The sequence below is a fragment of the Marmota monax genome, unplaced genomic scaffold (assembly GCF_021218885.2).
Source record: "Marmota monax isolate L192 unplaced genomic scaffold, Marmota_monax_Labrador192_F-V1.1 WCK01_AAM20220418_F8-fsc00148, whole genome shotgun sequence".
Taxonomy (NCBI): domain Eukaryota; kingdom Metazoa; phylum Chordata; class Mammalia; order Rodentia; family Sciuridae; genus Marmota; species Marmota monax.
Window position 1 is genome coordinate 1,083,489 of NW_026693034.1, and position 14,631 is coordinate 1,098,119.

Here is a 14,631-nt window from a genome sequence, read left to right on the forward strand (position 1 = left end):
GTCTTGCTACAGCCCCATGGGTGAAGCTATGCTCACCTGTTCCTTTGTAATATAACCCTTTGCCCGGTTTAGGATAGAATCTTCCATGGAAGTGCCTTGTGTGTGTCCCTTTCTCTTACTGTGCCCTTGGGTGTGGCCTACCCAGGTGTCAGTCAACCTGCTGACAGTGGACATCATGAAGATACTCAACCCCCTGACCCCTTGCATCATTTGAATAGCTTCCCTCAATAAAAGGGATCAGCGCGTGCTCTCACTCTCTTTCTGTGGACCCTTAAGGTCAGCGGAGCCGTCACCACGACCCCAAAGAAAAAGGTATTTGTGTCTCTTGTGTGGTTATTTCGTGCAGCCCAGTTAGCCCAGTTTAACTGGAGTGACCCCTGAGCCTTTTAGTTGCGAGAACAGAAACCCAGCAAACTACAGAGACCCAAGCAAACCCACAGGGAGGCTCTACAAAATAGCTGCTTCTATTCCCCAAAAGTGTCAATGTCAGAGACAAAGCCAAATAGTATCTGCAGATAATTATCTATGAATTAATTCTTTAAAAATTTATCAGGAAGGCTATCCATGACACCACTATCCTTTTGTTTTGTATCTGAAACAGAGAGAGTGCCACCACCTTCTTGATACTAGACACTTAGCTTCTTTAATCCAAGTCAGTCTTCCCAGAAGCTTTTCAGTTTTACTATTCAAAGAACCAACTTTTAGCTTTATTGTACCACTTGACTGCATGCGTTTCTCTGTTTTGTTCATTTTTTTTTTCTTCATTTTTGTCATTTTTTTTCTGACTTTTGAGACGTAACATATATGCCACAGCATTCATTTTAATTAAAAGTTTTAGTAAGTGTACAGTCACACAAACCATGATGATGATCCAATTTTAAAACATTACCCTGTCAATCTCTACTCCTGCCCCTGGGTTACCACTGACCCGCTCTTGCCTTTTCTAGATGGTTCACACAAATGGACTCACACACATGCTATCTTGGGTTTGGCTTCTTTCACTGAGCACACTGCTTGTTGAGGCCTGGGGTAGTATTTCACTGGGTCCATCATCTGCATTTGGTTATCTATTTGCCAGATGATAAACATGCATTGTTTATAGTCGACTGTGATCTTTAAGGCTTCAATTTTCATATCAGCTGCATCCCATTTACATTTGACTACATATTATTATTTTCTTAGTTCTATTCCTTCTCCCCTCTCAGATCTTTCAAAGGAAACTTTCCTTCTGCCTTTAGAATGTGTCCCTTATATACAGTATTGATAGAAGGCTTCCACTTTAATTTGAAAACACCCTAATTTCACCCTCCTTCCCTGGTTGTGCCCCACCAGACACGTGACTCTAAACTGGCAGCTGCTCTCTTCCAGGCTGGAGCCCTGTTCTGGGGCTTGCACAGATACCAATCCAGCATTCGCTTCAAGGTCATCATTTTGTTCTGCCAGCTTTTAGATCTTCCCTTTGTTTCTCATTTGTAGCTGGTAATGTATCTGTGTGTGGCTTTTTTTTTTTTTTTAATTCTGTTTTGGATGCACTCATCATATTGAGTCTGTGTTCACTGTTTAATTTTTCATCAGTTCTGAGAGTTTCCCAGCCATTAGTCTCTCCCTTCTTGTGAGACTTCAAGCAACTCTGCTGTTTCACTCCATATTTCACGTCATTCTTCTCTTTTGAATTTCCCATCTTTTTCTCTTTGGCATGCACTCCAGGTATCTTACTTTTCTATTTTTGTGGTGCCAGGGATCAAACCCAGGTCCTTTCACATGCTAGGCAAGCATTCTACAGCCCCCAGACACTTTTCTTCTTATCTCAAGAGTCTCTCAATGTAACTTGCGGTTTATGCCTTTTATCATTTTAAATGTCTTGGGCATAGATATAACCTAGTTCTCATGACCCTAACACTGATGTCCCCACAGTTCTATCTCTGCTTTAGGTGAAGCTTACTGGTGCTCACTTATGTTGCTGTATTTCCTTCTACACTTGCTTGACTGCTCTCTCATCGATGCCCTTTTACAACCAAGACCTTTTATATGTTCAGCACTACTTTTGATGCTTTAAGAAATGTGAAAACATATGGGAAACTCTGTTCCCTGAGAAAGACAATACACATCCAACATCTCAAAATGTCTTTAAGTAAAGGTCACTCGAAATCTAAAGTGATAAGAGCAAAATACAAACATCAAAACAAGTCTTTGGAGAAGGATCACTATGAACTAGAAAAGTGGAAGGTCCACTGAGAGCCTCTCATACACAGGTGCTATGGATACAATCGTGAGCAAATGGGAGGGAAAAAGGATCTGCCCCTTGATTTCTTGAGGTTCAACCCACTGTAGGTAGCAGTAAGACCCACAATGAAAGTGAATTAGAGCAGAGATCAATTCTCATTCCCAGAACCCAAATTCTTTCCATTTTCTCTACAAGCCAAAACAAGCACTGCCAGAGTGCTTCCTGACTTAAAGATGCATGCTCCCAACTTGAGAAACCTTGGAGGTCCCCTCCATCCCAAGTCCTTGCAGGAAGATAACTTTGTCACAGCAAGCAACACACTTACTTAGGATGTGCAAGCAGCTGGTAGAGCGCGTGCTTGTTGTCCTCTAGGCTCATCATGGCCACCAGGAAGCACTTGATTACCTCCCAAGCCTGCCTCCGGTAGTAGGGCTCCGTGTTTGCACTTTTCAGGCAGTCCAGGGCAGTTTCAATGGCCTATGACAAAGCAGCACAGAAACTACCTTTTGTACTGAAATTACATGATTCTGAAAAGCTTTCACTGAAAACACTGGCAGCACCCAAAATTACCTTAGGGCTTATTTCTTTCTTTGAAAGAGAGCACAGTGGGCTAATATAGCCTAGCAAGCACTAGCCAAATGAAAGTTCTGGAAATGGTGAGTGTAGTAGTATGAAATAAGGAGTTGCTTGGTTCAAACTAACATGTAAGATGGAGTTTAATGATTTCACGTCATTGGGAGATTACAGAAATTTTAAGTGAGCTTGAAATCTTGTGGCAATCTGCTGGGTCAAACTAGAGTTTGTGCCATCTGTACTTGTTGAGGTCCTAATGAAATTCTTTTTTTTTTTTTTTTATTTTTTTAAAGAGAGAGTGAGAGACAGAGAGTAAAGAGAGAATTTTTTTTTAATATTTATTTTTTAGTTATCGGCGGGCACAACATCTTTGTTTGTATGTGGTGCTGAGGATCGAACCCGGGCCGCACGCATGCCAGGCGAGCGCGCTACCGCTTGAGCCACATCCCCAGCCCCTAATGAAATTCTTGAACCTTCTACAAACCTTCTCCATGTCTACGTTCACACGTGAAAGATGGCTTTCCTAAGCTTTTACTTTACTAAATTCCCTCTTTAAAAGAGAAAAAGGTTGCATCAATGTTTTCTCCCAGAAGAACAACACAGACAGCTACATACACATACACACACACACATACACACACACACACACACACACACACTTTAATTCCAAATCATTTCAATTAGGCTGTCCAAGAATTTGGCAGCACAATCATAAATTACTACTACTACTACTAATAATAATAACAGGCAAGACATTAACCTTAATGATAATTACATACACGTGAAAGCCAGTAAGGAGACAGCACAAGCTATGTTTTGGATAAAGAATGGGAGAAAACTAGGTACTAGGGATGACAGACAAGTATGGAATCAACTTGGTTCTCAATGGCACTTGAAATAAAGCTGGGGGGAGAGTCAAACAGGCCAAGAGTTCACGGGAAAGGTGGACTGGGTTTCACTTCCTGGTCTTCAGGAAAGATGGAAGTGCTCAGTGGTCCGAAGTTCCTGAGGCAACACCTTCTATTGGCTTCCCAAAAACCCCCTCACCAAACAAGCAGATCACCACATCGATCTACTCCAAATTAGAAACTGCCCCCTCCCAAAGCATGTCTTATTCACATATTTTAAATAGAAGATTGTGGTTTACATATTTTAAATAGAAATCAACATTCTTAAAACATAGTACTTCTGTAAAGCTTCCAAATACTTTCAACTTTACCTTCTCCATAGGGAGCTGAAGAGATGCTTTACAATCAGAAAACTCCACGGTAATGCTGGGTCCTTGAACTTCGGTGACAACATAGTGCAGTTTCTGGGATTCCTTTAACATCTTCCTGTTACTGCCACCAAATTTACCAAGTACACGGTAGGCCACGTGGGAGATGCTGTCGGCAGGGTTTCGTAAAGTGCGCCACAAAGCCTAAAAACCAACATGTTTCATGAAGTCTTTGAAGGTAACAAAATTCCAAGTCAGAAAACATGACATGGCAATAATTCTGACCCCTCAAACATGGTGTCCCCTTCTTGGGGGAAATCAACATTATTAGTCTTATATGTCCTCCTAGAAAATTCTGTCTTTAAAAAAAGATACATATATAAATATGCCTCATGCTCCTGTATACACACAGTGGGGCAGTATGAACACTCAGGTGCTCAAGCAAGACAGTGAAGTGACACACTATCAGGCATAAAGTGGGTGAGCTCTCAGTGTTTTTCTTTGTTCTTACTAGACTTTTATAACTTATAAATAAATGGATAAATTATTTCATACATTTAAATCTTCCATTAGGAAGGTAAGGAAGAAAAAACAGATCAGAAGGGTTCTTAAGTCCCAGGACTACAGGGAATAAATTCAGGTGCACACTTAGAACACGTGCACTTAGCCAGGCATGGTGGTGCACACCGTGATACCAACAACTCAGCAGGCTGAGGTAAGAAAAGCCAAGTTCGAGGCCAGCCTGCACAACTTGGTGAGACCCTGCCTCAAAAAAAAAGAAAAGAAAGGGGAAAAAAGGGCTGGGGATGTAACTCAATGCTAAACACTTGCATTCTAGGTGCGAGACCCTAATTTCCATCTCCAGGACCAAAAAAAAAGAGGGATAGAGAAAGAGAATATCCACTCAACTATCCCAAAGCATTCAGTAAATTTCCCCATGTTATTCTCACCTAAATTATCTAAATCCCCAAAATGACTACAGTTCACAGTGAAAATATTTTTCTTTTTTTTTCCTTGAGACAGGATTTCACTAAGTTGCCACGGTTGGTCTCAAACCTGGGATCCTCCTGCATAATTGCACCCAGCTGAAAGTCTATTTTCTTAAATCACTTACTGTAACAATGACAAATGTTAGAGTCTAGCTACTCAAATTCAACATAAAATTATGATACATTTCTCTACATAAAACAAAATTCTAATTTCCCTCGTGTTCCTATAGGTCCAAAGAGGTTTATCCTCAGTAACTGCTGGGAATATGAAAACTAAGTTCCCTCCCCTCACTCACCCTCCTTCTGGCCCACAAAATCCTCAGGAAGCCTCAGGAAAGAGTTCTGCTTCTGTCACCAGAAGAGGCAGCACTGGGAACTCATGCCCTGCACCTCTGTACTCAAGCAGTACCATTTGTCTGGGGTGGGGTTTAAATTATCTCCAAAAATATGAAATGACCTTGACTCCATCTCTCTACAGGTTTGACTGACTCATGGTGTGGCAAGAAGTAGCCCCAATCCTCTTTCTCAGGCCCTGGAACAACCTCTGCCTCCTCTTTTATCATATGCTAACACAAACTTGAATCAGAACAGACTCGGCCTTCTACAACTAACAGTGCTTTTCTTGAAACAGGTTCTTGTTCAATCCTCCAAATGACCAGCAGGGAAAGCGGACCTCAAGGCACCACCTCAACCCCTATGCCATCATCTTCCAGCCTAGATGAAGCCCAAGTTCTAAACCTCAGGATCAGCAGGGAGAGTCTCCCAACCTTGACCTCTAGTCTAAGATGAGGTCTCCAAGCCAGGGTGTCCAGGACCCCTATCCTCAGAAGTTCCTGAGCCTCCATCACGTAAGGATGGTACCATGACCCCTAACTAGGGTCAAATACCCCACCTAATGGGGCAGAGGAGTAAACTGCAGACAGCCCAAACCTCTAACAATTACCAACCACACATAATTACATCAAAACACAAAGGAAACGTAACACCAAAAAAACCACAAACTATTCAATCAATAAATGGTGTAAGGAGCTGAACAGATACTTCTCAGAAAACATAATCAATCAACAAATGTGAAAAAATTTTACATCTCTAGTAATTGGAGAAATGCAAATCAAAACTACTGTAAGATTTCATCTCATGCCAATCAGAATGGCAGTTATCAAGCAAGAATACAGACAACAATAAATGCTGGCGAGGATGTGGGGTAAAAGGTACATCTCATACATTGCTGGTGAGACTGCAAATTAGTGCAACCAATCTGGAAAGCAATATGAGATTCCTTAGAAAACTTGGAATGGAACCACCATTTGACCCAGTTATCCAACTTTCCGGTCTATACCCAAAGGACTTAAAATCAGCATACTATAGAAATGCAGCCACATCAATGTTCACAACAGCTCAATTCACAATAGCTAAAGTGTGGAAGCAACCTAGATGCCCTTCATTAGATGAATGGATAAAGAAACGGTGGTGTATATACATAATGAAATATTACTCAGCATTAAAAGAAAATAAAATTATGGAATCTGCAGGTAAATGAATGGAGTTGGAGAATATCATGCTAAGCAAAGTAAACCAATCCCAAAAAACCAAAGGCCAGATGTTCTCTTTGATAAGTGGATGCTGATCCATAACAGGGACCAGGGAGGCATGGGGGAAAATGGAGTAACTTTGGGCAAAAGGGAGGGAGTGGAGAGAGGGTACATGGGGGCAGAAAAGATGGTGGAATGAAATGGACATCATTACCCTAGGTACATGTATGACTGCACGTATGATGTGACACTACATCGTGTACAACCATAGAAATGTCAAGTTGTGCAACAATGGTATACAATTCGACAAAATACATTCTGCTGTCATATATACCTAATTAAAATAAATAAATGAAACCACCATTTGACCCAGCTATCCCACTCCTTGTTTTATTCCCAAAGGACTTAAAATCAGCATACTACAGGGCTGGGGTTGTGGCTCAGCAGTAGAGCACTCGCCTAGCACGTGCGAGGCCCTGGGTTCGGTCCTTAGCACCACATAAAAATAAATAAAATAAAGGTATTGTGTCCAACTACAACTAAAAAATAAATATATTTTTTTTAAATCAGCATACTATAGTGACGCAGCCCCATCAATGTTTAAAGAGTTCAATTCACGATAGCTAGACTATGGAACCAAACTAAGTGTCCCTCAATAGATTAATAAATAAAGAAAATGTGGTATATATACTCAATGGACTACAACCCAGCTTTAAAAAAGAGTAAAATTATGGCATTTGCCAGTAAATGATTGGGGGTGGAGAATATCATGCTAAGCAAAATAAGCCAATCCCACAAAACCAAAGGCTAAATGTTTTTTCTAATATGCAAATGCTAATTCACAATAAGGCATGGTCGGGGGGCAATAGGGAAGAATAGTGGTTCCTTAGATTAGGTAGAGGAAAGTGATTGGAGGGAAGGGGAAGGAATGTGGGGATAGGGAAGATAGTAGAATGAAACAGATATTATTACTGTGTGTGTGTGTGTGTATGTGTGTGTGTGTGTATGACTACATGACCAATCTGATTCTGCAACATGTACACTCAAAAAAATGGGAAATTATATCCCATCTATGTATGGTATATCAAAGTGCATAAATGCATTCTACTGTCACATATAACTAATTTAAAAAGTTGAAAAAAAATAACACAAAGGAAAAAACCTAAGACAGTTAATATATGAGCTTCAACAATGTTTAAGTCTTTAAAACAATCGCTTTTCTTATCTACTCTTTGCTCCCTGGGGTGATATAGTGGGGAATACCCATGCCTCCCTTCAGAATGTGTACCCCTTTACTATGAAACTGAAGGGTTTCTGCTGGAAGCAACAGCAGCCATACAGCACCCACCACATTTGCCTTCACAGTTATCAGCCTGGTGAGAATGTAACATTGTGAAAGCTCAGAAACGGCAGCAAGATGCAAAGCACCATCTGTATCTACTGTATTTCTGTATATTTTCCACACACTTTAGAATCATAAAGCACATGTGAAGGTATGCCCTCCACCCTGCAGGGAGCTGCTGCTGAGGACAGATAACCAAGTGATGGCGAATCCTTGACATAAACTAGATGTGTGAGGAAGAATATTGGCGCTGAGACGAAGGCAGACTAACCTGCATGAGTTCAGCACGCACAGGCTGAATGTGGTCATAGAGGAAATCAGGTTGCAGGTTGTCCACGCACAACTCCAGGGTCCTCAGGCCTTGGCTGACCAACGTCTGAGACCCATTGAGGGCAGACACCAAGGGATCCATCAACATGGGCAGATAGGGCAAGAGAGAGCTCAGCCGCACTGGGACTGTGAGACACAGCTCCACAAAGAGGTCCTTCATGTGCTGCTTATGCAGGCCACTCTGCAACATGTTCAATCCTGAAAACAGGGTATGAGGCCATCAGAGAAGGAATGTCACTTTCCAAACACATGTTAAAGTTAGCTATACAAAAATCTCTAGTCCACCTTTCATTATAAACACTAAAATTATAGGAAGACATTTTGTGCCCCTGTAATACACTCTATTAGATAAATCTGCTCTGTAACTGCAGCTCTCACAATATCTTGAGTGGTATCAGCAGGCTACACATGATGATTATAAATTGTATTATGATCTTATTATGCAATATCATAAACCATTTTTTAAAGTCACATATCCCTCTAATAAGCCCAATTTAAAGACACATCCTATATTATGTGTTCATTTCAAGTTTAAGGTTTACAACCTTACATCTTTTTTCAGGCTTCCTGTAGGTCACAGTTGAGGTCAATACTTTTAAAAATCTACTCCTGTTCATTATAAATGTAAAGGAGCCTCCTCCTTACAAAAATCAACCTCCACACCCTTGACAATCATTACCAAATACTGACTCCTTTCTACCTGAGATTTTCTCACTAAGAACAGAATAACTAGCTGAAGAGAGAAGCCTGCAGCCCCCAATCCAGGTATATACGAGGGACAACAGAAGAAACTCGGGAAGGAGTTAGCAGGGAAGAAGACAGCAACAGGGAAGCACCAGAACCAGTTTAGAATCCAGAAGGCAGAGGAGAGGGCAGAGGTAAGTTCCCAGAAGAGAGTCAGCTTTAATAAAACCAGAAGTGGAGAAGTAAGCTCGGGACAGCAGAGACTGCATTAGGAAAAAATGAGACTAAGGCTAGGGACCAGGAGATGACTGGAGATTTGGCTAAGTAGGGACAATGGAGCCTGATTATGGGCCACTTGAAGTACCTTCTGTGGGAAGATTTTTTTACGACCCTTTTACATTCAACATACTCAACTACGTTCCAGTTATCACCTGAGGATACTGTTGTAAATGGTTTCTCTTATGGAATTTGTAAAGAAGGTATATGAAAAGATGATATCCCTTGCAAAAAGCTCACCTACCAAAAATAAAAACTCCTAGAAGAATGTTTCCAATCATAAACATTCAATGGATCCAAGATGCCCTTTAGCTATACATCGTGAAATACTCCTAATTATAGGATTCTGGTTATGCAAATTAGAAACTACCTAGGAAATATAAACTAATTGTAAATCAGCTGTATACCTTGCCTTTTCCTCTTAAAACCACTTTCTTTCTGGATCTGATTAGATAAATATTACAAAAATGAAACAAAGTCACAACCAAGTAACCAAAATCTTCCAAATCTGGAAGGGCGCATCCCTGAACAGGGATACCGCCAAAGCCCCACTGCCTTTTAAGTAGGGAAGGGAGGCATGCACACAGTTCCCACCCCACCTCCCAGAACAGTGAATGACCTTCCCAGGTACAGAGGACAAACCCCAGGAATCCGGAGCAGCTAGACACATGCACACACATAAGACCAAGAGACAACCAAAAACCACTACTCTAACCTTGCAGGAGGTTTGGGAGAAGAGGCAAAAATTCCTGATACAGGAGATCATGGCTACCTCCGCCAATAGAGCGGAACAACGCCCGAAGCAGCAGGAAGTAGTTGTAGGGCTCCTTGGCAGTCTGCGCAAGCTCCATGGAGCTATTCACAATCTTGTGCAGGTGAGGCTACGGAGGAGAAAAGACCAATTAGTGGGCTCTAAAAAAGGATAGTTTACACCTTCCAGACTCCAGGTGACGGGTCACTACAATGTGAGAGTAGTCAAAAGCAATTCTGAGGAGTGTGTCACAAAAGAAGAGCTTCCCAACCCTTATATGACTCAAATTAATTTCTCTTAACATACATGAGGCAGGAGGGTTCCAAGTCCAAAGGCAGTCTCAGCAACTTAGTGAGACCCTGTCTCAAATAAAAAGATTAAAAAAAAAAAAAAGGACTGAGGATGTGACTCAGTGGTTAAGTATCTCTGCACCTCTGGGTTCAATCACTGGTACCAAAATACACACACACACACACACACACACACACAGGATATATAGGTTTCCACCAGTCTGGCTATGAAAAAATCATTTAGACGGTTCCTATGCTAACATGTAGTTACATGACATTGGCTAGTAGGAACCAAGGGTCTACCAGTTCTGCAGTTCTGGTAGATATAGTCCTTTAAAGGACTACATAATCATGTAAGATGAAAGAAGCTTATTTCCTCTAATACTTTAAATGCAAAAAGTAACCTAAAGGAACTGAAACATAACTACTAATCATTACCAAATGTGAAAAAACCCCAAAAGACAGGGTTTGGAGGCTGGGGATGTAGCTCAGTGGTACTGCACTTGCATAGCATGTGCAAGGCCTTGGGTTCCATCCTAGCACCTCAAAAAAGAAAAAGAAAAGGGAAATTAAAGATACAGGATTTTGGAAGACTTAGTTGAAAAGATGTGACCATGAGGGTTTTCTGTAATTTGGAAAAAAAAAAAAAAAGATTGGCTTATAAGAATTTTAATCAACATTTTAAACCAGATTAGCTTTTTAGTTTATACTTCTAATCTTGCTTTTGACATGTCACAGGCAAAATTTAACATGAAATCTTTCTGTATGCATATTTTAAGTGAACAGCACTGACACAATTACAAACTTCTTATATATGGCATGGATATTTATTTTACAAAATAAACCAACTACATGTTATTCTCTTGACAAAAAAGTTTTAAGGAATTCATTCCTTGAATATTTTTCTTGAACGCTAATCCAACATCCTAAGGTTAAGTTTCTCCTATTAAGTAGGATTCTTGTTTTTTGGGTTGTTGGTCTGTATAGTTGTATGTAATATTGGCAAAAAATTTAAATATTTGAAGACACTGAATTACAATTGAATATTTTATAATTAAGAAAGAAGTATTTTCCTTTTATGTTAACAAAAATAACATTAACGTTACCGACAAAGAATTACTATATAACTGGAAAAAAGCAAGGAAACCATCCTGTAAAGCTAATTATCCCACACTTTATATCTTCCTGTCAGTTTACTTATTTACTCTTCAAAATTCCCCCTATAGAAAACATCACTCTTTAGACACACTTGGTAGTAATATTCAACTTTCTACAGGAACTAAAATATTTTGCCATAAGTGGAAATTTTTTTCCAGTACCAGGGACTGAACTCAGAAGCACTCAATCACTAATCCACATCCTCAAGAGCACTCAATCACTAATCCATTTTTTGTACTTTATTTAGAGACAGGGTCTCACTGAGTTGCTTAGCACCTCGCTTTTGCTGAGGCTGGCTTTGAACTCACGATTCTCCTATCTCAGCCTCCCAAGCCACCGGGATTACAGGTGTGCACCACTGTGCCAGCAGAAGTGAATTTTTAATGAAATTTTTTCTTTTACCACCTGCTCTTTCAGCAAGTGACATAACTATGGATAGATTTTAGCATTTGCAAGAATAAAATAATTGATAAGATTCAATTACCTAGGGTTAGTCATTTATTTAAAAGAAAAAAAAAAGAAGTTTGATAAGACAGATTTCCTGTGAGATAATCTTAGAAAGGAATAACCTAGAAAGAATTCTTGATCTAAAGTGTGTGTGCACGGAGAGGTGGTACAGCCCTAAAATGTGCTATATACATACTGCCACAGACAGCTAAAGAGAAAATACACAGAATCTAAATAACACAGTTCTGGTAGATATGATCCTTTCCTTCCATATTCTTTTGCATCATTTGACTTTTTAAAAATAAAAAACACACTCCTATTTTACTAGTGTAATCCAGAAAAAGAAATTGAGTTTATAAAAGAAAAATAGGGGTAGCAATACTAACACAGTTGCTTACCCGTAAGAATTCTTAATGTTTCATATTAGGTCACCAGATAAATACACTAAATTCTGTTTAGAAGCATATGAATTGTTTTTCATACCTGACCTTATTTGCTGAAAATCTTTATTAACCCAAAGAGTACTTTATACATATAAAATAATCACTGTTCAAAAGTTTTAGCATTAAAAAAAAAAGAAAGGACCCTGAACAAAACTGTTAGTCAGATCTAAATAAGAATTACCTTCAGCATTTGCTCATTTTCAGCTGCAAACAGGGAAACTGAGCCAAAGACCAACTTAAACAGTTTGAGGTACAGGTTGGAGAGCTCCACGTTGGAGCCCATCTCTGGCAGGCGATCCAGGAGGTATTCCACCAGAATCGTGGCAAACAGAGCCGAGGTAGTAGGATTTGCCAAAAAGGAATTGGCAACAATCTGTCCAAACAAGAAATACTCATGACAAAACAAAAACAAAAACAAATACCACCCTTCCAAAGCAGCTTTAAGACAAAGTAACAAGGTTTCCAAAAACCAAAGCCAAAGTTAAACCTGTATCTGACAGGCCAAGAAATTAATTATTCACCAAAGGAAACTAAAGAAACAACTGGCTGAGCCTTCAGGAACCAGCTCACTCTGAGCATTCACATGTTATTTCACCCTCACTGTCAATACCAAGAGCTTGTATTTAACACACAATTTCTTCTTCTTCTTCTCTTCTTTTTCATTAAAAAAAAAAAAAAAAAAATTAACTTCTAATGAGAGGAACTCAGATCTTCTGGAAACTTTTTTCAAATGTATAGCTTAACATTTCTCCGAATTTGGCTCTTAGGTAGTACTTTATTTTTTAAATCCTTAACATAAATGAAACAAAGTATTCAACACATAAACAAAATACTTTGAAGTGAATGTTGGAAGAATGCAAAAAGGAGCCTTATACCTGAAGAGCATAATTTTTTGAGATTCTTTCCACCATGTAAGGGACTGTAGTTTGAAAGATTTCTTTAAATGTTAAGGGATTCATCATGGTGAAGACGCCAGCAAAGTGTTCCAACACTTCCTTCTCTTCCTTCATTCTAACAGTCTGGCAGTTCGCTACTCGAATGTATGTTTGTCCATTTCCTGCTATCTGAACCTAGAATAGGGGAGAATCACTCACAGGCATTAAAACTGACTGAACTTCCCCAAACATACTTCATTACAAAATCATATAAGCTACATACTTAAAAGAGGGCACTTGAATTAGATAATAAATGTCCTCCCTTAATTCTTTCTCTGCATAATTTTGGAAAATAATTTCAAAAATAATTTAGGTTTCAGACCAGAAACTAAAAAATAGTAAATAAAAATAAATCTTATGTTTCTACTGTATTCTATTTGAACCATCCCCCTAAAAAAATGCAACATTCCGATTCTTATACACAAGAATTCTCACTAAAAAATGCAACGCTAGCTTGCACAACAAAAGCAAACCTGGGCATACAGACACCATGGACCATCCAAACAGTCCCCGTTCCATCACCAGCACCTCTAATCCTAAGAGGCGTATTCCACACTCAACAGCCTGCTAGGTGGGCACTTCCTTACCTGATAGATATCTAAGGCCTGCATTGCATACTTCACAAGTTTTATATAAATCTGAGTCTCTTTGGGTTGTAACTGCTTGTTGGGAATGAACTGAGCTTCTGGAAAAGAGAGAGCAAATTAAATTAACACGAATAAAACCTATCTACTAAAAATGTCACTGGTCCAAATAATTTAAGAGCGTAATTACCACCAGGTGCTTTACACGAAGTTATGCCCCACGTGATCGTCTTGACACCACAGACTAAGGTTTTTACCAAACTTCGGCAATCTGTAACCTGGAACGTCTGTTTGTCTTCCTTGTCCTTTTCTCCTTGCTTCTCAAAGGGAGGCACAGGGGCCGGGGTCACAGGGGTGGCTGGGGTAGGGGGTGGGGGTGGGGGTGGGGCAGGGGCCGGAACAGGGGCAGGGGAGGGGGCAGGACCAGGGGCCGCAGGGGCAGTGGGAACCCCAGGCAGAGCTGCTTCCACAGCTCCAAGTTCAGACTGAGGCTTGCACTTCTTAAAAATGGCAGAGAGCTGATACCGAGCAATGGTGTGGAATTTGAGAACAAAAACCTAAGAGAAAGAGAAGCCAGGTTAAGACAACAGTCATTAACAGGCCACACGATCACTTTGGATGACAAGAAAAATAGAATGTCACTGAAACACCTGAAGTCATACCTCTTGTCCTCCTCACAAAGGAGGCTGAAGCCTGGTAGTCTCTGAGCACTTTTGTGCCAGTCACAAAGGAAAAGAGACGTGCTGCGTCTTCCCTGTGATTACTATCTTTGTTTTACCCAGGAAGAGCCTGGCTCAGGAAAGTGAGTGAGTGGTCTGGTGAGCAGCACCAGGATTTGAGCCTGAGCGCAGGACTTA

At 40.2% G+C, this 14,631-nt stretch overlaps 1 protein-coding gene across 12 annotated transcripts in view; it reads right to left on the minus strand.

The window, feature by feature from the left end:
• Window positions 1-14,631, minus strand: part of Trrap (transformation/transcription domain associated protein) — a 114,606-nt gene that overhangs the window by 75,466 nt on the left and 24,509 nt on the right. For 9 of the 12 annotated variants that reach the window (XM_058582426.1, XM_046453663.2, XM_046453661.2 and 6 more), the window contains exons 15-22: window positions 13,965-14,331; window positions 13,778-13,875; window positions 13,131-13,325; window positions 12,437-12,628; window positions 9,882-10,047; window positions 8,148-8,404; window positions 4,017-4,217; window positions 2,550-2,701 (exon numbers count right to left, since the gene is read on the minus strand). In XM_058582426.1, the coding sequence (XP_058438409.1) occupies window positions 2,550-2,701; window positions 4,017-4,217; window positions 8,148-8,404; window positions 9,882-10,047; window positions 12,437-12,628; window positions 13,131-13,325; window positions 13,778-13,875; window positions 13,965-14,331 (1,628 nt within the window). The remainder of the gene's footprint in view (window positions 1-2,549; window positions 2,702-4,016; window positions 4,218-8,147; window positions 8,405-9,881; window positions 10,048-12,436; window positions 12,629-13,130; window positions 13,326-13,777; window positions 13,876-13,964; window positions 14,332-14,631) is intronic. The other 3 variants (XM_046453666.2, XM_046453659.2, XM_058582425.1) reach the window with 1 other exon arrangement.